The following is a 24,189-nucleotide window of genomic DNA, read 5'->3' as shown; positions in this document are numbered from 1 at the left end:
CTACTATCATCTGATCATCACATGTAGTAATCTCTCCTGTCCCTGTGTGTTTCCTACAGATGGACTCATAGAAGGAAATCCCCCTAAGAGATGTCCCCGTCCTCTGTATTCCCAGGACTGTCCAGAGGAGAAGCTCCCAGAGAACTATCAGGTAGATGGAGCTGAAGTCTCCCCAGAATCTGAGGAGAAAGGGGTTGAACCAAAGATCGTTTTACATTTTTCTTCTTTAGGGTGAAAATCTGATTAATATTAAGGCTGAAGTTAAAGATGAAGAAGAAAAAGAGATGAATTTATGGGGCGACCAACAGTGTAAGAATAGGGGTGACTTTTATGTATATTTTGAGGGTCACCTGGATACTATTTCCATCATCACATGTAATCAATCTATCCTTTCACTATGTGTTTCATACAGATGGAGTCATAGAAAGAAATCCCCCCGAGAGATGTCCTCGTCCTCTGTATTCCCAGGACTGTCCAGAGGAGAAGCTCCCAGAGAACCATCAGGTAGATGGAGCTGAGCCCTATACACATCTATATAGGGGGGTCCTGCAGTCATAGAGGGGTCATAGATTGTGGGGGTCTCTTATGTGGATCTGTTAGATTTCCCACCTGTCTGCTGTATTGTCCTGAATTGTTACAGATGACAAATCAGGGGGAAGATGTGACTGATATTAAAGTGGAGGATGAAGAAGAGCGGATGATGGTCAATCCCCCATGTAAGAGTGAGGTGGAGGAGGACATTCCAGTCCATGTGACCACAGGTATGGAATCATGAATGGAGGAAGGGAATTGGGAGGTTTCTTCAGGTGAGGCTCCACCTTAGAGCTGCAGTAACCCCTTGGGCCTCTTTCACACAAGCGATACGAATTGTGTCAGGATCTGCTAAGGGAAAAACTGATGGTTTTACAGGCAGGATCAGTCAGTTTTTTCAGCGATTGCGTTCAGTGCGTGCGTTTGTTCCATCCGTATTGCAGGCTTTTTTCACAAGCGTGAATTAAAACTGAGGACTAACAATCTGCTGATGCCTTCAGTTTTTCACTCAAGCACCATTCACTTATTTGGAGGCAGAGCTGCGGGGAGAACGCACAATACAGAACATGCTGCGATAAAAAAAAAAAATTCTGAGTGCAAACATGATGCATGAAAAACAATGCTCGAGCACAGAACCATGAAATGAGTGGTCAGGATTCAGTCCGGATGCTACGCGTTCGTTACACACATCGCATCTGGACGGAAAACTGACTTGTGTAAAGTGCCCTTAACCCCTTCGCCACCAGCACCGCACATGTACCACGCTGGAGCGATGTGTAAACATGGCGACCACTCGCACGTGCAGCGGGCACCATCGCCGGCAGATCTCTGCTGTTTCAAATAGCAGAGACCTGCGGCTAATTACCGTGACCATTAATAATGCTGATCGCGGTAATTAAATGCTTTAGATGCCGTGACCAAGTGAGGTCCCGTGTGGCCAAAGTGGGCATCGGCAGTTGCGCTGACGAAGCTGAAAGTATTCATGCTGCAATTCTTATTTTGGAGATCAGATGGTAAGTCAGGATAAGAAATTAGCAAATTAGGGTTTTTAATTGTCAATTAAAAAATCCCTGATGGAGCAAAATCAAAAAACATAATTTATAGGCTCATATAAGAGCTTCAAAATGATCACAAAAAATGTTTTGACCGCAATACTTTTTTTTTAAATTGCAATACGGCGAATAGCGTAATGGAAAAAGGGTCAAAAGGGCAAATTTGCCATTTTTTTCATTGCTTCTCTTACCCCAAAAAATTTAATAAAATGTGATCAAAAAGTCACACACACTCCAAAATGATATCTATCAAAACTACAGATTGTTCTGCAAAGAATGAGCCCCTAAACAGCTCAGTAGACATAAGTATAAAAAAGTTATGCGGGTCAGAATATGGTGTTGTAAAATAAAAACGGTGGAGGAATTGCGTTTTTTTCCCAACTCCACCCCATTTGGAATTTTTTTACTGCTTTCCACTACATTTTATGGTGGCATTAGAAAGTACAACTTGTCCCGCAAAAAATAAGCCCCCATACAGCTATGTAACTGGAAATATACAAAAGTTATGGCTTACGGAAAATAGAAAAGAAAAATGGAAACGCTAAAACGAAAAAACCTCTGGTATCCTAAGGCCCCTTTTCACGCGGGCGAGTTCTCCGCGCTGGTGCAATGTGTGAGGTGAACGCATTGCACCCGCACTGAATCCGGACCCATTCATTTCTTTGGGGCTGTGCACACGAGCGGTGATTTTCACGCATCACTTGTGCAAAATTGTGAAAATCGCAGCATGCTCTTTTTTTGTGCGTTTTTCAGGCAATGCAGGCCCCATAGAAGTGAATAGGGCTGCGTGAAAATCGCAAGCAAGTGCGGATGCAGTGCGATTATCACGCATGGTTGATAGGAGACGATCGGGATGGGGACCCGATCATTATTATTTTCCCTTATAACATGGTCATAAGGGAAAATAATAGCATTCTTAATACAGAATGCATAGTACAATAGGGCTGGAGGGGTTAAAAAATAAAAATTGAACTCACCTTAATCCACTTGTTCGCGCAGCCCGGCTTCTCTTCTGCCTTCATCTGTGAGGAAAAGGACCTGTGGTGACGTCACTGCGCTCATCACATGGTCTGTCACATGATCCATCACCATGGTGATGGACCATGTGATGAGCGCAGTTACGTCATCAAAGTTCCTATTCCTACTGCACAGCAAAGATGATGACAGAAGAGAAGCCGTGCTGCGCGAACAAGTGGATTAAGGTGAGTTAAATAATTTTTTATTTATTTTTAACCCCTCCAGCCCTATTGTACTATGCATTCTGTATTTAGAATGCTATTATTTTCCCTTATTACCATGTTATAAGGGAAAATAATACAATCTACATGACACCTAACCCGATTTTTCTCACGCGTGTGCAAAACGCATTCAAGATGTTTTGCACTCGCGCAGAAAAATTGCACATTTTGTTTTTGGGGTTTTTACTGCGTTCCCTGTATGCCACAAATGACTACGATTAGTTTTTATGTTTTATTGCTTTAAATAGATTAAAAACCTTTGAATAATAGTTTTCTTTGTATTGCCATATTCTGACACCCCTAATGTTTTTGTTTCCATCTACACAGCTGTGTGAGGGCTTGTTTTTTGCAGGACGAGCTGTAGTTTTTATTGGGTCCATTTTAGGAGACCTATAACTTTTCAATAACTTTATATTCCGTGCTGTTGGGAGAGCTAGGAGGGGAAAAAAACAGTAAATCATCCAGTCTATTTTTTTTATTACAGTGTTACTGCTCATGATGAATATTTTAATAGTTCAGACATTTTCAGACACTGTGATGATAATAATATTCTGTATTGTTTTATATGTAAAATTGGGAAAAAAGGTTATTTGAAATTCTAAATATTGTGGATTTTTTAAATATTTAAAGCACCTTTTTTAAATTTAATTTTTAGTCCTCTTTGGGGACTTGAACATGCCTTCATTTGATTGCTCATACTTTAGACTGCTTTAATATACTAATGCAATCTATGGGATTTCTACTAGGTTCCGATTAAGCCCTGCCGCAGTCTGTCATAGTAAACAATCAAAACACCATGATTTCCTTGCAAGGGTCTGATTGGACAGTAAGAACCCCCTCTAACCTCTTAGATACTGTAGTCACTATTGACTGGTATCAGAGTTAGCTCCGGTCATGGTTATTGCAGCCAAGGGTCAGCTGCATTGCAATGCCGGCACCCACTGTGCATGGAGCTAGCTTTTCCAATGTCGGCCATAGATCAGACCGATTCCTTTTTTTTGCTTTTTCATCTGGAATTCTTGAAAAAAGTGTGCATTAGGTAAATTATATTCTAATATAATACATACAAAGTCTTTTACCTTAGCAGTTGATAAATCAAACTCCATTTTTAACCAAAAGTTAAATCCATAAATCTCCAATTTCCAAAAGTAGGTAAAAAAAAAAAACTCTCCTAACCTCCTCCTAACACATAATCTAATTTTAATCCTAACAGAAAATCCTAGTAAGAACTGTGAGAAAAACGTCATGTTATCACTAGATTATAAAGAAGAAGATGAAGTTACCGGGCATCGCTCTTCAGGAGAAAATCTATCATATAATCCTCCTAATCATGAGGAACCTCCCCCTGACCAATCACAGATTGCTGCCACAAGTACCAGGCAGAAATTGGAAAAATGGTTTCATTGTGGGGAATGTGGAAAACAGTTTAAACAAAGATCAAGTCTTAATGTCCACAGAAGAATTCACACAGGAGAGAGTCTATTTGCATGCTCAATGTGTTTGAAAATTTTTCCAAAAAAATCTAGTCTCATAAGACATGAGAGAATTCACACAGGAGAGAAGCCGTTTCCATGTACAGAATGTGGGAAATGTTTTACAAATAAATCAGATCTTGTTAAACACAACAGAATTCACAAAGGAGAAAGGCCATATCCATGTTCAGAATGTGGGAAATGTTTTACACATAAATCAGATCTTGTTATACATATGAGAATTCACACAGGAGAGAGGCCGTATTCATGTGCAGAATGTGAGAAATCCTTTATTACGAAAACCAGACTTAAAGATCATCAGAGAATTCACACTGAAGAGAAACCATTTTCATGTTCAACATGTGGGAACTGCTTTAAATGTAAATCAGATCTTACTAAACATGAGGGAATTCACAAAAGGGAATTTTCATGCTCTATGTGTTTGAAATTTTTTTCCAAGAAAGCCAATCTCGTTATACATGAGAGAAGTCACACAGGAGAGAAGCCATATTCATGTCCAAAATGTGAAAAATGTTTTACAAATAAATCAGAACTTCTTGTACATGAGCGAAGTCACACAGAAGAGAAGCCTTATTCATGTTCAAAATGTGGGAAATCCTATGCTACGAAAAGCAGACTTAATGTTCATCAGAGAATTCACAGTGAAGAGAAACCGTTTTCATGTTCAATATGTGGGAGCTGCTTTAAATGTAAATCAGGTCTTGCTAAACATGAAAAAATTCACATTGGAGCGAAGAGTTTTACATGTTCAGTGTGTTTGAAATGTTTCTCAAATAAACTTGGTCTCATTATACATGAGAGAAGCCACACAGGAGAGAAGCCATTTTCATGTTCAGAATGCGGGAAAGATTTTACAAATAAATCAGATCTGGTTAAACATCTGAGATATCACACAGGAGAGAAGCCGTATCCATGTTCAGAATGTGGGAAGAGCTTTGTTACGAAAACCAAGCTTAAAGACCATCAGAGAATTCACACAGGGGAGAAGCCATATTCATGTTCAGTATGTGGGAAATGTTTTACAGAGAAAACATATCTTTCTAGACATGAAGACATTCACCTAGATACATCAAATATTATTATATCTCAAGAAAATATATCTGTATTGCAGTTATATCCATGTCCATAATGGGGGAAATGCATCTGTCAAACACCCGGATCCCTGGAGGAAAAGTATTGTGGATATGAGGAATAGAAGAAGAGCCTTGTTTACTGTCAGAGCAGTGAAGATGAATTGTCCCCATGAGCCTCGCTTCTTGTATTCATACTACCACTCACACCATAGGACAATCCAGAAGGACTCTCCATGTGGAGTTTTATGTCACATGTAGACATGTCGATATTTGATCCTTATTAATACAGTATCGAAATACAACAGTGATGGGTATAGTAACAACAACTTACCATAAATTATAATAATTAGTTACACAAAACATTTCCAGATCTATCATGTCCTTCTCTGCCTGGAATACAGGTTTCTTGTGTATAATGGTGGCTTGATGGTGTTTGATTCTTCTATCTATAGCAGGTTGTACCAGAAGTTGTCTCCTATGTGTTAATGGGTAAACGACAGTGTAGTCTTGCCTGAAGTTTTCTCTGGACAGCAATCTGTGATGTTTGCATCGTCCCAGCACATGACGGCCTCGACTGCAAGGGTGCAAATTTAGCATAAATCACATGAAACGCAGTCCACACACCTCATATATACGTTGACACCTCACAGGGTTATGAACAATGAGAGGCCAGAGGTCCTGGATGAGAACAGTGTAATTGTGTTACTAGCCACAGAGCAGGGATTTCACATGGACCGTTCCTGACACAGCCGCACAATAATCTCCCATCATCCTGCTCTGTACATTATGTAGAACTTTGTAATGATCATAGATTTTCCAAATAAAATGCATTTTTTCTTCTCCTTCTGTGTATATGTTTTTGTTATACTCAGTGTTTGGTGAACTACGTGGCCTCATGCACACCAAGTGACTCTCCAGTGTTACTCCTCCTAGGACATATGATGTATATAGATTATTAGAACCTAATCCTTCTCTACAAGTGACTCCACCAGTATTACTCCTCCGAGGACATATAATGTATGTAGATTATTAGTACCTAATCCTTCTCAACAAGTGACTCTCCGGTGTTACTCCCCCTAGGACATATGATGTATATTATTAGTACCTGATCCTTTTCTACAAGTGACTCTCCAGTGTTACTCCTCCTAGGACATATGATGTACAGTACAGACCAAAAGTTTGGACACACCTTCTCATTCAAAGAGTTTTCTTTATTTTCATGACTATGAAAATTGTAGATTCACACTGAAGGCATCAAAACTATGAATTAACACATGTGGAATTATATACATAACAAAAAAGTGTGAAACAACTGAAAATATGTCATATTCTAGGTTCTTCAAAGTAGCCACCTTTTGCTTTGATTGCTGCTTTGCACACTCTTGGCATTCTCTTGATGAGTTTCAAGAGGTAGTCACCTGAAATGGTTTTCACTTCACAGGTGTGCCCTGCCAGGTTTAATAAGTGGGATATCTTGCCTTATAAATGGGGTTGGGACTATCAGTTGCATTGAGGAGAAGTCAGGTGGATACACAGCTGATAGTCCTACTGAATAGACTGTTAGAATTTGTATTATGGCAAGAAAAAAGCAGCTAAGTAAAGAAAAACGAGTGGCCATCAAGAGAATGCCAAGAGTGTGCAAAGCAGTAATGAAAGCAAAAGGTGGCTACTTTGAAGAACCTAGAATATGACATATTTTCAGTTGTCTCATACTTTTTTGTTATGTATATAATTCCACATGTGTTAATTCATAGTTTTGATGCCTTCAGTGTGAATCTACAATTTTCTTAGTCATGAAAATAAAGAAAACTCTTTGAATGAGAAGGTGTGTCCAAACTTTTGGTCTGTACTGTATGTAGATTATTAGTACCTGATTCTTTTCTACAAGTGACTCTCCAGTGTTACTCCTCCTAGGACATATGATGTATGTAGATTATTAGTACCTGATTCTTCTCTACAAGTTACTCTGCAGTGTTACTCCCTATAGGACATATGATGTATGGAGATTATTAGTACCTGATCCTTCTCTACAAGTGACTGTCCAGTGTTACTAGAACATATGATTAGTGATTAACGAACATCGGCTGGGACAATTCGCAAACGCGATCAAATGTTTGCGAACCGCAAGTTCACAGCCGGCCCCATTCACTTTAATGTTATGGGAACCTGAAAAACCTTCAGATCATATTTGCAGCCACCAAATACTTACTAGAACTGCACAAATAAATCGTCCCACAACATGGACAGTGACATACTAGAGGGGGATCAATGACAAAAATTGCCATAAAAAATATGTATTTTAATCATGGGCCGTTTTTATGCATCTTTAAGGGAAACTCTCAAAAATGTGCCCTGCTGGAGCCTAGAAAAAGTTTATTTTAGGCCACGGGACTACGGGCCCTAAAAATTAGGCATTCACTGGACAGAAAACATCAAGTGATTATATGGCTGGAGGTATATTAGACTGTCTTTGGATATCAATTTTACTGCAGGCCAGTGGAGTGCAGGCCCCAAACATTAGGCATTCACCGGACAGAAAAGATCAAGTGATTATGTGGCTGGAGTTATATTAGACGGTCATTGGATATCAATTTTACTGCAGGCCAGTACAAATATATGTCAAATACATATGTTTAAAAGAACTAAAACTATAAAATTGGATTAAAAACATGGCTAACAAAATCCCCCCCCTTGAATAAACCCCAAATGATAATAGGTGAAATTCGATAACACGTGGTCGTCACAGGTGTTGAATTCCTCTGAGGCCCCAACAATTAGGCATTCACCGTACAGAAAAGATCAAGTGATTATGTGGCTGGAGGTAATTAGACGGTCATTGGATACCAATTTTACTGCAGGCCAGTGTACTACAGACCCCAAACATTAGGCATTCACCAGACAGAAAACATCAAGTGATTATGTGGCTGGAGGTATTAGGCGATCACCGTATAACAATTTTACTTACAGTTAGATTACAGGCCCCAAAAATGATGCATTCATCGTACAGAAAAGATCAAGTGATTATGTGGCCAGAGGTATATTAGACGGTCAATGGATATCAATTTTACTGCAGGCCAGTGGAGTACAGGCTCCAAACATTAGACATTCACCGGACAGAAAATATCATGTGATTATGTTACTAAAAGTATATTAGACAGTCATTGGATAACAATTTTACTGTAGGCCAGTACAAATACATGTCAAATACATATGTTTAAAAGAACTAAAAATATAAAATTGGATTAAAAACATGGCTAACGAAATCCCCCCTCTTGAATAAACCCCAAATGAAATAGGTGAAATTTGATAACAAGTGTTTGTCACAGGTGTTGAGATCCCAACAATTAGGCATTCACTGTACAGAAAAGATCAAGTGATTTTGTGGCTGGAGGTACATTAGACGGTCATTGGATACCAATTTTACTGCAGGCCAGTGTACTACAGACTCCAAACAGAGGTACAGTCAGGTCTATAAATATTGGGACATCGACACAATTTTAACATTTTTGGCTCTATACACCACCACAATGGATTTGAAATGAAACGAACAAGATGTGCTTTAACTGCAGATTGTCAGCTGTAATTTGAGGGTATTTACATCCAAATCAGGTGAACGGTGCAGGAATTACAACAGTTTGCATATGTGCCTCCCACTTGTTAAGGGACCAAAAGTAATGGGACAGACTAATAATCATAAATCAAACTTTCACTTTTTAATACTTGGTTGCAAATCCTTTGCAGTCAATTACAGCCTGAAGTCTGGAACGCATAGACATCACCAGACGCTGGGTTTCATCCCTGGTGATGCTCTGCCAGGCCTCTACTGCAACTGTCTTCAGTTCCTGCTTGTTCTTGGGGCATTTTCCCATCAGTTTTGTCTTCAGCAAGTGAAATGCATGCTCAATCGGATTCAGGTCAGGTGATTGACTTGGCAATTGCCGAACATTCCACTTCTTTCCCTTAAAAAACTCTTTGGTTGCTTTTGCAGTTTGCTTTGGGTCATTGTCCATCTGCACTGTGAAGCGCCGTCCAATGAGTTGTGAAGCATATGGCTGAATATGAGCAGATGATATTGCCCGAAACACTTCAGAATTCATCCTGCTGCTTTTCTCAGCAGTCATATCAATAAATGCAAGAGAACCAGTTCCATTGGCTGCCATACATGCCCACGCCATGACACTACCACTACCATGCTTCACTGATGAGGTGGTATGCTTACGATCATGAGCAGGTCCTTTCCTTCTCCATACTCTTCTCTTCCCATCACTCTGGTACAAGTTGATCTTGGTCTCATCTGTCCATAGGATATAGTTCCAGAACTGTGAAGGCTTTTTTAGATGTCGTTTGGCAAACTCTAATCTGGCCTTCCTGTTTTTGAGGCTCACTAATGGTTTACATCTTGTGGTGAACCCTCTGTATTCACTCTGGTGAAGTCTTCTCTTGATTGTTGACTTTGACACACATACACCTACCTCTCGGAGAGTGTTCTTGATCTGGCCAACTGTTATGAAGGGTGTTTTCTTCACCAGGGAAATAATTCTTTGGTCATTCACCACAGTTGTTTTCCGTTGTCTTCCGGGTCTTTTGGTGTTGCTGAGCTCACCCATGCATTCCTTCTTTTTAAGAATGTTCCAAGCAGTTGTTTTGGCCACGCCTAATGTTTTTGCTATCTCTCTGATGGGTTTGTTTTGTTTTTTCAGCCTAATGATGGCTTGCTTCACTAATAGTGACAGCTCTTTGGATCTCATCTTCAGAGTTGACAGCAACAGATTCCAAATGCAAATAGCACACTTGAAATTAACTCTGGACCTTTTATCTGCTCATTGTAATTGGGATAATGAGGGAATAACACACACCTGGCCATGGAACAGCTGAGAAGGCAATTGTTCCATTACTTTTGGTTCCTTAACAAGTGGGAGGCACATATGCAAACTGTTGTAATTCCTACACCGTTCACCTGATTTGGATGTAAATACCCTCAAATTAAAGCTGACAGTCTGCAGTTAAAGCTCATTTTGTTTGTTTCATTTCAAATCCATTGTGGTGAATAGAGCCAAAAATGTTACAAATGTGTCGATGTCCCAATATTTATGGATCTGACTGTATATTAGACGGTCATTGGATACCAATTTTACTGCAGGCCAGTGGAGTACAGGCCCCAAACATTAGGCATTCACCAGACAGAAAAGGCCTTTTATGCCGCTGTATTTACATAAGACGGACCATCCTTAGTTCTGGGTGATGGCGGATATGTGTGGATTGGCATGAGGAAATTCAATTAAACGTGGTCATCACAGGTGTTGAATTTCTGTAAGGTAGTCCACAATGTCATGAGCTAGGCGAATGCGCTTATCGGTCTTGATCCACCCTGCTGCGCTGAACGTCCTTTCGGACAGGACACTTGGCTAGGGGCAAGCCAAGAGTTCCATGGCAAATTGTGGCAGCTTTGGCCACAGATCAAGCCTGCACACCCAGTAGTCCAGGGGTTCCTCGCTTCTCAGAGCTTCCACATTGGTCGTTAACCCGATGTAGTCGGACACCGGTTGGTCTAGGCGCTCTCTGAGGCTGGATCTGGAGGGAGGCTGTCGATGGGTTGGCTTCAAGAATTATCTCATATCCGAAGTGACCAACACATCTTCAAACCGCCCTCTTCTTGCATGCGCGGTAGAATTGGTACCCGCAAGTGGTTCTCTGTGGGTGGAAATTCCTCTGCCAGCGCCCTCAACAGCAGAATGCAGCATCTCTCAGCAGCAAGGCCTGGAAATTCTGCATTCTGACAGCCCTCTGTGATTCTGGTAACATGTCCGCCATTCTGTGTTTGTACCGGGGGTCTAAGTATGTTGCCACCCAGTACTGGTCCTTGCCCTTTATGCTTTTTATACGGGGGTCCCTCTTTAAACACTGGAGCATGTAGGACCCCTTTTGCACTAAACTGGAAGCGGTGGAGCGCCCTGGCTCCTGCTCATCGCCCAGGAATGTCGTCCTTGGTCTCCTCCCCCCAGCCACGGACAACACCAGGGATCCCCGAAAAGTTTAAAGCCTGCTTTTCTTGATTTTCTCCTCCCCCCAGGCACCATCCTCCTCTGACTCCAGAAAGAAGGCGTAAGGTATGATATCACTAATGGTGCCCTGGCTGCAACTGACCAGGTTGGTGATCTCATCAAACGGCCGCAGAAGTCTGCATGCGTCGTGCATGATTAGCCACTGGCGCAGTGAAAATAAACCAAGCTCCCCAGAACCTGTCCTGGTGCAGAGTTCGTACAGGTAGTCGTTAATGGCATGTTTCTGCTGGAGCAGCCTATCAAGCATATACAAGGTGGAATTCCAGTGCGTCGGGCTGTCACAAATCAGATGTCTGATGGGCAGGTGGTGTCGCCCCTGAACATCAGCAAGGCGAGCCATGGCCGTGTAAGATCTTCTAAAATGGACAGAGATTTTCCTGGCCTGCCGCAAGACGTCCTGGACCCTGGGGTATTTGGCAAATCGTTGCACGATAAAGTTCAGGACGTGTGCCATGCCTGGCACGTGTGTCATTTTTCTCTGTTTCAGCGCACTCAGCAGATTGGCACCGTTGTTGCACACCACTTTACCAACTGTCAAATTGAGTGGGGTTAGCCACTGATCGGCCTGGGACCGCAGAGCTGAAAGCAGTGCAGGACCAGTGTGGCTCTTGGTTTCCAGGCACAATAGCCGCAGCACAGCATGGCAACGTCTCATCTGGCACGTCGAATAAGTTCTGGGAGCTTGGGGGGTGCAGCGGAAGAGGCGGTAGCAGTGGAAAAGGAGGATTCAGCCAAGGAGGAGACTGAGGATGGAGTAGGAGGAGGAGAAGAAGAGGCAGGCTTGCATGCAATCCGTGGTGGTAACACCAAATCCACACGGGTGCCATGGGTTGCATGCTTGACAGCCGTCAGAATGTTTACCAGTGGGCTGTAAAAGTTATGTACCTTCCCTGCCCATGTTTGCTAGACCACGTGTCTGTGGTCAGATGTATCTTGGCACCGACACTGTGTGCCAGAGATACTTTCACGCCATATAGCTTCTGGGAGAAATATTTCCTTCCGGGGACCTGCAATTGCGGTGTGCTAATGGCCACAAATTTTCTAAAGGCCTCTGAGTCCACCAGTTTATATGGCAGTAGTTGGCGAGCTAGCAGTTCTGACAAGCCAGCGGTCAGCCGTTGGGCAAGAGGGTTATCCGACGTCATCAACTTTTTACGTTCGAACATTTGGGCCACGGAAGCCTGCCTTTTGCCAGAGGAATGCTATGATGGCACGGTGGAAGGTGGAGTGGAGGACAAATGGGAGGAGAGAGGAGAAGAGGCAGGACGTGGAGTGTGGCTTTGTGGGTTCTTACGGTGTTGCTCCCACTGGGCTCGGTGGCCAGATGCCTTCTTAAGGTGGTCGTCCCTTGGTGAGTGTTGGGCTTACTGCGACTTATGTGTTGACAGAACAGGCTGCAGATGGCAACACTATTGTCAGCAGCGGACACGTTAATAAAAGCCCACACTGCGGAGCCATGTGCCGGCATCCTGGGAGCGCCAGATGTGACCGTGCATGGTGGTTGGCTCTCTCCAGATACATTTGCAGTCTGCTTTTTGCCTCCTGTTGTCACCACCAGACTTCTGAGAAGCTCTGACAGATGTCTTTCAGAACCTCCTCCTTGAGCTTCCTTTTGTTTTGCTTTCATTTTCTCATCTCGTTAGCCTCTCTCAGCTGTCATGTAGTTGCACTGATTGCATCCCTTTAAATTCCTTCCCAGACTGCTTCACTTTGCGGTTTATATTCCTTCCTGGAGTGTGTGCATGCTGATCCTACTTCTGAGTCTTCTACAGATAAGTTTTGTTCATTCATTTGTGTTTTTGTTTGCTGGATCCCAGGTGACCCTGACTCCCTCCGTATCAAGTGTAGGGAGCCGGTGGCCGTGTCCCCTCACTATTATAGGGTGTTCAGGTGTTATACAGTCGAGGTACGAGGATATGCTATCATCTACCATTGGGATTTTCGCATAGGCTGAGCAGTCAGGGAGAGAGCCAGGTCTGATGCAGGGCTCTCCCTTTTGTTCCTTAGTTTTGGATCCAGTGAGTCGGATATTTATTTTGTGTCTTCTAGTTCCCTGTACACCTTCCGTGACACCTATGCACTGTGAGTTCTGCCTGCTTCTCTTCCCTATCTGCTGCTCTGTCTCTCCCTCTGAACTCCCCTCCTCTTCCTCTCTTGTGGGCACCCACGTGACATCCATCAACACGTCATTATCGTCACCTTCACCACCACTGACATTAGAGATCTCGGAGTAGGCAGCAACGGCGGGGACCACCCTCCTTGGGCTGATCTGGGTACTGTCGTCAGACCGCTGGGTGGCGGCCGTTGCTACCTCCTCTTCCTGATCCGATGCCAAGAATGGCTGCGCATCGGTAAGGTCTGGGAATGGATAGAATAATTCCGCTGACTCGATTGGAGGGGCTATGGTGGTGGTGGTGTCTTTGGGGTGCACACAGCAGAGAGTGAGGAGGGTGCAGAAGTGGAAGGCTGTGTGAGCCACTCACCAAACTCTGGTGCGTCCTTTGACGTAATCGCACGCACCTTCTCCAACTTCCCACTTTGGCTCCGGCCTGGTGCGTCTGCCCGACACCTACCACCCCTGCAGAATGTCCTGCCTCTTCCTCTGCCTGTCATTTTCAAAATAACCCTCTGACAAAGTCCCTAGAGAAGAGCCGTATTTGTGGAAGCTGGTATATCAATCCCCTCTATCAGTATTTTGTGGAAACAGGGATATAGAACCCCTTAATGAGTATTTGCTGGAAGCTGGTATATCAAACCCTTTAATCAATATTTTGTGGAAGCCAGTATATCACAGGCCTCAATCAGTATTTTGTGGAAGCAGGTATATCGCACCCCTTAATCATCTTAATTATCTAGCTGCAGTATCGCAGCAGAACCGCACACAACTGCTGCACAATACAAATGCACTATAATATACTTTCTATGTTAGAAAGTATATTATAAGTGTATTACACCCCTCAGTAAGTCACACCTATCGATAGCACACCTATACCAGTCCTGAAAATGACTTTTGTGGCCCTATTAGCTAGCGTTTGGTGTCTCTAACAGCCTGTCCCTGCTCCACACAGCAACCTCTCCCTACACTGGCAAAAGACTGAATGTAAAATGGCGGCCAGATCGGGTTTACTTATAGGGTAGGGGGTATGTCCATGTGCTGAAATGTCTCAATTGGCTGTCCTGTCCCACCTGATGGATGTGTCATGGGGCAAAGTTCGGCACAATGCAAAAGAATATGGCACCGGCGGATATCGCCATATGTTCGCATGTTCGGGGAACCGCGAACGAGCAAAGTTTGCAGCGAAACGACCGCCGGGCGAACCGTAAGGCCATCTGTACATATGATGTATGTAGATTATTAGTACCTGATTCTTCTCTACAAGTGACTCTCCTACGCAGGCAATAGCAGAAATAAGAAGATCCTCAGTTTACTGAATCTGTGGAGCAGCCTCTTGGTTTAGTGCTAATACCGTTCTGAAGCACTAAAGCTTGTGGCTGATTATTTCTTCCCACACGGATAACCTTGCTGTATCCCAATGTTTGACCGGATGATCAGGTATTGTGTGTGAAGGTGACTGGCTCAGCAGATATTGGTCACTTTGATCATGAACTTTGGTATTTCAGGGATTTTAGTCAGCATGGAGGTCTCCAGATCTCATTAAAAAATCATTCTCTTTATTGGCAAATTCTTACAAACATCGGGGTTATTCAGCAGAGAGACTTACGTATTTTGGATGGTTAGATACATCCTTTCTCATAGCCTCTGTCTCATCAGTCCAGACACCTTTCATTTATTGAAAAAAAGTAGATTGTCCAGCTTCACCTCGCAGTGAGTATTTTATTAGGAAACGTGCTTAAAAACCAAACATCAGGCTCATTTCATCAACATGTTTCGGATCAACATATATTACAGATCCTTCCTCATGACAGAGAAAATAAGACTGACAAATCTTATATACAGAGTAAAAGCAGTGATTCAGCTGTGGATTATTAATTGGCAATCAGACTGCTTTCACCATGTACAAAGGAACCTGTTGGTGTGCTCCTACACCTTTGGATTATATTGTGCTGTCTGAACATGAACCCAACTCCTGCTCCGTATACCTTTCTACGAGGCATTGAGGATTGTGAAGAAAGGCTCCAAAAAATGGACTCTATTTTTAATGATGATGATGTAGATTCACAACATACGTTCTATCTGAAAATCCAAATGAGCTCTCTTGAATTGCTGCTGGTTCGCGAAATGCGCACATGGTGGGACTCGACCGCTTTGAAAAAATATGTGGATAAAAAAATGATTCCACGTGGCTTGAGGTTGAAAATATATCCAACAACTATTTATTCAGATGATTTTCTTTCTGAGTGGCAATCAATTCTATCAGAATGTTCTTTTAAACTTATGCAACAAATTGTCACACAGGAAGAACTTTTACTCTCCAATTTACGGGAAGAAATAAAAGCTACACAGGAGCTTATAACACCTATGGTCGACAATGACCTGCTCCAGGATCTGGATAATAAGTTACAAAAGAACCTGTTTAAATTGGAAGAGACTTTGATTTCAGAAAAACAGGAGAAGTTCAACCGTGACCTGCAGGATTACAAAACCAATGTGGTGTATAAAACAACAGAAAATAAATCAAACATACCGCGTTCAATCATGAGGAAATCACAGCGCAACAGAAAGATCAAAGCGCCGAAAGAGGGCTTCATTTCAACGGAACCAGACTCGTCTGATTCCGCACCTGAGGGTGCCACAAGTGATAATTCAGCCACAGCTCAGCTTACATCGATTGCCCAGTATGAATCGACAGCAAGACCTACAAAAAACGGCGAGCTGGCCGCAAACACCAGAAAAAGTATGCGGTATCCGTCGCAACACAAAAAGATGTAGAAACTTTGCAAGTTGTGAATATCTCTGCTAAAATTTTGTCTCAGCAGCAATTGGACTTACTTTCCAGGGGTCTGTCATTTTCTCCCACAGTTCATTTTGACATTTATAAAACCATTCTTGACGTAAATAAATTTGCCAGAGATTTGACAGTCAAAAAACATTTTTTGAATTTGGAATGTGATGACACTGTAACTGTGAATAATTGTCACCACCAGACATCTGAGAAGCTCTGACAGACATTCTTCAGAATCTCCTCCTTGAGGTTCCTTTTGTTTTGCTTTCGTTTTCTCATCTCGTTAGCCTCTCTCAGCTGTCATGTAGTTGCACTGATTGCATCCTTTTAAATCCCTTCCCATACTGCATCACTTTGCGGTTTATACAACTTCCTGGAGTGTGTGCATGCTGGATGCTACTACTGAGTCTTCTACAGATAAGTTTTGTTCATTCATTTGTGTTTTCCTGTTTGCTGGATCCCAGGTGACCCTGACTCCCTCCGTATCAAGTGTAGGGAGCCGGTGGTCGTGTCCCCTCACTATTATAGGGTGTTCATGTGTTATACAGTCGAGGAACGAGGATATGCGATCATCTACCATTGAGATTTTTGCATAGGCTGAGCAGTTAGGGAGAGAGCCAGGTCTGTTGCAGGGCTCTCCCTTTGGTTCCTTAGTTTTGGATCCAGTCAGTCAGATCTTCATTTTGTGTCTTCTAGTTTTCTGTACACCTTCCGTGACAATAATCAGCTCTCATCTAGGGGGGGTTTGTTACCTGAAGGTCCTTCACAGGACAACAATAGTTTACTCCATACCATGTTTAGTTTTCAGGAACTTAGTGTCACATCCCAACTTCAAGAGTGTCGCTCAAGGTGCAGTGATACTGATACTCTCGCTAATTGTTCTGATGATTTTTTGACACACAATCCTGACTTTTATCCGATTCAGTCGCGCTCACCTGCATTGGATAATTTCCAAGAGTTGGTGGAGCGCGATTTGTTCCGGTTAAAGGATAATGTCTAAATTGGAGTCTATGCCAGATATTTCTATTAGACAGGCAGACAAAGGGGGTGCGGTGGTCGTCATGGATCGCTCCGTGTATAGGTCCCAGAATCTCCTTATGCTAGGGGTTCCGGTCACATACAGGGAGCTATCCAGTGACCCCACCCCCCGCTTTCAGGAGGAACTTCTGGAGTTGTTAAATGTTGGAGTGAGTGGAGGGTTCATCAATCAGAGACAAGCAGACTATATCTATGTTCCTTTTCCTATATCTCCGATATTTCACTCACTCCCGAAAATACATAAGCCAGTGTTTCCTCCTTTGATGCGACCAATTGTTGCAGGCATAGGCTCATACTCTGAAAGAATGTCAGAATGGGTAGATAGTCTCTTACAACCATTAGTGCAAACCCTGCCTGGTTTCTTGCTGGACACTAGGTCAGTGTTACAATCCTTTTATGACTTCAAATGGAACCCGGATTTTGTTTGGATAACAGCTGACGTCACATCCCTTTATACAGTCATCCCGCATGATCAGCCATTGCCGCAACCAAATGGTTTTTAAATGTGTATTCAGATTATAGCCTGGAATTCATTGCTTATATTTGTGATGTGATTCAGTTCTTGCTCAAACACAATGTGTTTATGTTCGACCAGAAGCCATACCTACAATGTACTGGAGTTTCGATGGGCGCAAAATTTTCAACCCTCACTGGCGAACATATACATGTCTTAGTGGGAGTCTCGTTTTTTGTTTTCCTGTGGTAACCCGTGGTCTTCCTCCCTGCGGTGGTATGGCCGTTACATAGATGACCTGTTGTTCATCTGGTCGTCGGATGTGACGGCCATACCACTGTTTGAGAGATATCTCAATGATAATCAAATGAATCTGAGCTTTACGGTTGATTTTCATATCCACACCATTTCATTTTTGGATCTCACTCTCCATGGTGATGTGGAAAAATCTGACATAACCACTTGCACTTATAGAAAAGAGACAGCTGGCAATACCACGTTATTAGCCCTGTCCTGTCATCCAAAACACGTGGTTAAAAACATCCTTGGGGTGAATTTATCAGATTAAGGAGGAACTGCTCAGATGATTCCACCTTCCTTGGAGAGGCAGAGAAGTTGACCGCTCGGCTGCAGATCAGAGGCTACGGACAGTCTTTAATAGACACAGCTAAGAAAACTGCTCTTGCATTACTCAGGAGAGACCTGGTTTTTCCTAAACATAAAAAACACAGAGGTTTAAAACAAGGGGGCCAGACCGCAATGCCATTCTTTATAACTAACTATAGTCTTGAATATCTGGATGTCTGCAAGATTGTCAGAAAGAATGCCGCCTGGAAACCGATTGTGGACAAGGGAATAAAATGTGTTGCCCGCAAGGCGCCAACACTTTCTCAAAAACTCAGTCCGAGTCGGTTTTCAGATGGTACGGTACTGCAACAATGTTGGCTTAGGTCCAAAGGGATGTTCAAATGCGGACACCGCGTTTGTACGTGTTGCAGTGTCGTACAAACAGGACGTGGCCTCTGTTGCAGCCCAGCAGTCATTTGAGATACAACAATACATCAACTGTAATACCAGACATGTGGTGTATTGTGTGTCTTGTTCTACATGTCAATTGCAATATGTGGGATGTACGTCCAATGCCCTCAAAGTTCGGATATGCAGACATATCTCAGATATATCTCATGCTTTTGTAAAAATATGTCAGCAGTCAGCCATCATTTTGCCTCTTGCCATCAGGGCAATATTGCTGGCATGAAAGTTCAGGGCATTGAACGAGTTAATTTTCCTAAACGGGGCGGAGACCATAGGAAAGCTCTTCTCAATAGAGAAGCTTATTGGACTTTTAGATTTCAGTCCTGTATACCTTTGGGCCTTAATCATAGACAAGATTTAATATTGCACTATTAGATGTATCCTCTTCTCTTGTCCTTTAGGAACAGTTCTTGCATGGGAGGAAGAGAAAATTTAATATTTTTTTTTGTACCTGCAATAATAATGGACTTCCATTGTGGAGCACTCATTAGTGCAGCCTAGAACTCCAACCCCCTCACTTGTGTTAAGGAAAAAAAAGAACTCCCCTCCTCCATTAGATGGCGCCGCGGTGAACATGCTGGAGTGCTGGTCCAGTCCTGAGCTTCCAGTCAGCAACAAGTGTTCACCGCGGCGCCATCTAATGGAGGAGGGGAGTTCTATTTTTTGCACTAGCAGAGCATTAGTAATTCTGGGAGGCACTAATGGGGGCATTGCTATTACTGGGGGCACTAATGGGGGCATTGCTATTACTGGGGGCACTAAAGGGGGCATTATCAATTTGGTGGGCACTAATTGGGGCATTAATATTACTAAGGGGCACTAGTGGGGGCATTATTAATTCTGGGGGCATCAGTATTATTGAAGGGCATTATTCTGGGGGGAACTAATGGAGACATTACTATTATTGGGGGCACTAATGGAGGGATTATTCATTGGGGGGGCACTAATTGGGGCATTACTATTACTGGGGGCACAAATAGAGGGATTATTAGGGGGCGGCACTAATGGGGGTCATTATCAATTCTGGGGGGCACTGATGGAGGCATTACTATTACGGTACTTGGGGGGCACTAATGAGGGCATTATTAATACTGGGAGTCACATTATGACATAGCGAATTAAAACCCCATGTTAAGCCACACCCCCACAACCAAACCCTCTTTGGGGTGTGGCTTAACTTATAAAGTATTTTTTGTTGGTAAAGGTGGCAACTCTATCTACTGTCCACCCATAAAAAAGAAGCAAGTCCTCCAAATATGTGTGTGGTATACCCAGGCTCGGACTGGCCACCGGGGGGCGGGGGATTCCTCGGTGGGCCCCTCAGTCTCCTGCGCCCAGAGATAAGATGGAGGAGTAATTATTTCTCCTTTCTCAGCAGAGATAATTATTGTAGCCACTAGGTGGCAGTATCGCACAGTGATGCAGCCTCCTACTGGTGTACATTGTACAGGAGGCCCCGCAGTATCTTCTAAACTTCTGGGGCTGCTGGCAGTGAAGGAGGAGAGAACATGTCTGGCCATCCTCCTACCCTCCCTGCTGTCAGGACACTGGCTGCTGGAGAGAAGGACTCCTCTGCGGTGCTGGGCTGATGTCTCAGGTGTGTGACAGTAGTGATCTGTAGGAGACTGTAAGGGGGAAATAGGGGATGTGTTTATAGCAGACTCAGATCTGTGTATGTGTGCTGCTCTCTGCAGAGTTCAGAGTGGCATTGGGGGGACTCTGCCCTAGGTCCCCCTATGCCTCTGCTTTAGGTGCATCTCTATAGGTGCCATAACTCCAGATGCCCCCACTATAAATTCACCCCTAATATTGCATCTTGTCCAGTTGGCCCCCCCAATACCTCTGCTCAGGGATCCCCACTATTACCCTGCCTCAGGTGACCCTAATGCCTCTGCTTCAGTTATGACCCTCCGTTTGGGCCCTTTGCTCACGTTGCTCCTCTTGCACCTTTTTTGGGCTTTGTTAAAGGTTGTGACCTGCAACCTTGTTAAAGGTTGGACTTATGCCCGAAAAAATTCTGCCCAGTGCGTCACATTCTCCAGTATTGACACCTATGGTTTACATGGTGGCAGTGATGATATTCCGTATTTACAGGCATCACTGCTGCCATGTAAAGAGATACTGGTGGTGGAGTGGTGGAGGATTTAAAGGGGTTGTGCAGGTTCTCAAGTTATCCTCTCCACACCATAGGGCATAACTATATAAATAGTGGGGTCCGATTCTGCGACCCCCCACTGATCCCAGGAACGGGTCCTGTTCCCCCTTTTTGATGGTGTGGCAGGCCACACATACGCCCTGCTGCTCCATTCATTCTCTTTGGGACCACTGGAAATAGCCAGCGCTGTACTCCGCCATCTCCGGCGACCCCATAGAGAATGGATTGAGAGGCAGGGCGTGTGCTCCACCTGCTCCTCAGTCAAGAAGGGGGATCAGTGGGGGCTCCAGCGTTCAGACCCCCACAGCTCACTTAGTTATCCCCGATCCTGTGTAGAGGATAACTAGAAAAGTGGACACCGGCCCTTTAACAGGCAAGCATTTTTTATTTTAGTTTGAAACATATTTTGGGCCACATTTTTTATTTTTATTATTTTTTACACCCAAAGAAAACCTTTAAGGAAAGGGAATGTGAAAAGGTCCAACAGCGACACGACAGATGACAAGTGTCTGATTGGCGGGGGTCTGACGGCTGGGACCCCGATAATCAAGGGAACGTGGTTCTAAGACCCCTGTGTACATAGATTGGCGGTAATGTAATTGAATGTCTCAGGACCCCTTTTTTCCTGATCAGTGGGTGTTCCAGCAGTCAGACCCCAGCAATCTGATATTTATCACCTATAGGTCATTATGGTAGGGCAACCCTTTTAATTATAATGTAGATTATCTACAATCTGAGGAGGGTAAGATTTGGTAAATTTCATGCCAGACATTCATACTTAAAGGGGTTAAAGGGTTTGTCTCACTTCAGTAAATGGCATTTATCATGCAGGTAATACAAGGCACTTACTAATGTATTGTGATCGTCCATATTGTCTCCTTTCCATCACATTATACACAGCTCGTTTCCATGGTTATGACCACCCTACAATCCAGCAGTGGTGGCCGTGCTTACATACTATAGGATAAAGCACTAGCCTATGTGCGCTCCCATGGTCCCGGCCACCAGAGAGGCTGATGCTTTTGCTTATAGTGTGCAAGCACGACCACCGCTGCTGGATTGTAGGGTGGTCGTAACCATGGAAACGAGCAGTGTATAATGTGATGGAAAAGAGCCAATATGGACAATCACAATACATTAGTAAGTGCCTTGTAGTAACTTTCTCTACATGATAAATGCCATTTACTGAAGTGAGGCCGCCCCTTGTGCTACACTTAGGGTTAGTCATTCATGTCTTGGTGCGCGCTGCGTGTTTCCTATGTGTGATAGTAACTGCACGTGTCTTGTTTCTGACTGACTTAAGAGCAGGATATCCACATATGTGTAAGGCTACTCTCACAGTCTCGGTAGCAGGGTCCGGCAGGCAATTCCAGTGGGGAACAGCCTGCCAGATCCGCGCTTACGCTAGCCCACCGCACCGCCGGAGGTCTGGTCTGGCCCCATTTACTATAATGGGGGTGGGTCGGAGGTCCGGCCGCAGCACGGCAAACATGCCGAGAGGCGGCCGGACAAAAACTACAGCGGACTAACGGCGGCATGGTGGGATAGTGTTAGTACGTATGCGGCAGCCTGTTCCCCCGCCAGAACATCCTGCCGGACCCTGCTACTGCAAGTGTGAGAGTAGCCTAAATCCTGCCACATGGATGTCTGTGCATGTTGCTGTGAGTGTCCGCCATCATACTTCACCTGTAATATTTCTGTTATCACTGTAAGGGCTCATGAACACGACCGCTGGATGTTTTGCAGTCCGCAAATTGCTGGTCCGCAAAACATGGATACCGGGTGTGCGCATTCCACATTATGCGGAACAGAACGGCCTCTAACAGAACCGTCCTGTCCTTGTCTGTAATGCCGACAATAATAGGACATGTTCTATCATTGTGCAGAACGGCCATGCGGACATACAGACACGGAATGCACATGGAGTCATTTCCGTTTTTTGCGGCCCCATTGAAGTGAATGGTTTCGCATACAGGCCACAAAAACAGGAACGGTACGAACACGGAAAAAAAATAAGTTAGTGTGCAGGAGCCCTAAGGTGGGCCCCCAGAATCAGTTACACTGGTGGGCCCTAGGTACCCCAGACACTGAGTATACCCTTCAACACGTTATTTATCCTACACATTCTGAAAAAAAAAAAAAAAAAGTAATAAATAAAATCTCATAGTCTGCACAACCGTCCTCAACAAGCCTCATACAGCGCCGGCTCCTCCTGTGGAAACATCTCACATTCTACCAAACTCCAGAAATGCCCCCTCACAGTAGTCTGGTCACATGGGTGTGACATCATCACAGTTTCTTCACCGGGACCTCTCCTTCCCATTGCTAAACTCCGCCCTCTCCTGCACTGATCACATGACGGTGACATCAACACAGGTCCTTTCCTACCACTTCCCTCCACTGCTAAGCTCCGCCCTCCTGATCACATGACAGTGATGTCATCCCAGGTCCTTTTCTACCACTTCTCTCCACTGCTGAGCTCCGCCCCTCTTGATCACATGACAGTGACATCATCCCAGGTCCTTCAGCTCTTGCAGTGCAGCAGATACAGAGCAGGTCCTGGTCGGTAGTCACTGCTGTGGTGTCTGGAGCCTCTTCTTCTCTCTGGTATCAGCCATTTCTCCAGAATCCCCCTTTATCCCCGGTGCTGGGGGCTCTGAGAAGCGGGGTCTCTCCAGGAGCAGTAAGTGCGGTTCTGGATCTCACTAATGCTCTTGTCCCTGGAGGATTTCCAGCCTCTCCTCTCCTCATAAAGGCGCCTGCAGTACTAGAAGCCTCCAGCTCCTCCAGGTCTCTCCTCTTCTCCTGAATGACCACCAAGGATGGACAGGAAGGAGATCAGCAGAAGAATATTAGACCTCACCTTGGAGATCATCTCCCTGCTGAGCGGAGAGGTAAACTTTTCTAGATTTCTCTCCTCTTTATTGTATTCTGTAACAAGTCAAACATCGGGAAGGAGAATCCATCATAGGAAGTGATAGGAAGAGTCCAGGGTCCCGGAGAACGGCCTCCAGACCTTCCAAGTGATGGAGAACCTGAAGATCAGCCACCAGTATGGTCAGTGATGTATCATGGAGACCAATAGTCTAATGTTGTAGGAGCCATGAGAAGGTAAGTAGGCACGTTGTACCCAGGAGGAGAGGAAGCAGAGGAG

At 44.0% G+C, this 24,189-nt stretch overlaps 2 protein-coding genes across 3 annotated transcripts in view; one reads left to right on the top strand and one right to left on the bottom strand.

Moving 5' to 3' along the window:
- The window catches only part of LOC122933829 (gastrula zinc finger protein XlCGF26.1-like), a 700,524-nt gene that overhangs the window by 322,962 nt on the left and 353,373 nt on the right, over positions 1 to 24,189 (bottom strand). The gene's annotated exons all lie outside the window — the stretch shown is intronic.
- The window catches only part of LOC122933963 (zinc finger protein 569-like), a 38,084-nt gene continuing 14,600 nt past the window's right edge, over positions 706 to 24,189 (top strand). Inside the window, exons 1-3 of the mRNA XM_044289033.1 lie at positions 706 to 761; positions 4,035 to 5,437; positions 15,867 to 16,058. Of these exons, the coding sequence (XP_044144968.1) occupies positions 4,067 to 5,437; positions 15,867 to 16,058 (1,563 nt within the window). The 5' untranslated portion in view covers positions 706 to 761; positions 4,035 to 4,066. The remainder of the gene's footprint in view (positions 762 to 4,034; positions 5,438 to 15,866; positions 16,059 to 24,189) is intronic.

This window comes from Bufo gargarizans, chromosome 4 (genome assembly GCF_014858855.1).
Source record: "Bufo gargarizans isolate SCDJY-AF-19 chromosome 4, ASM1485885v1, whole genome shotgun sequence".
In the NCBI taxonomy this organism is placed as follows: Eukaryota; Metazoa; Chordata; class Amphibia; order Anura; family Bufonidae; genus Bufo; species Bufo gargarizans.
Note: the sequence above shows the minus strand (reverse complement) of the source record. Positions and strands in the feature narration are given on the sequence as shown.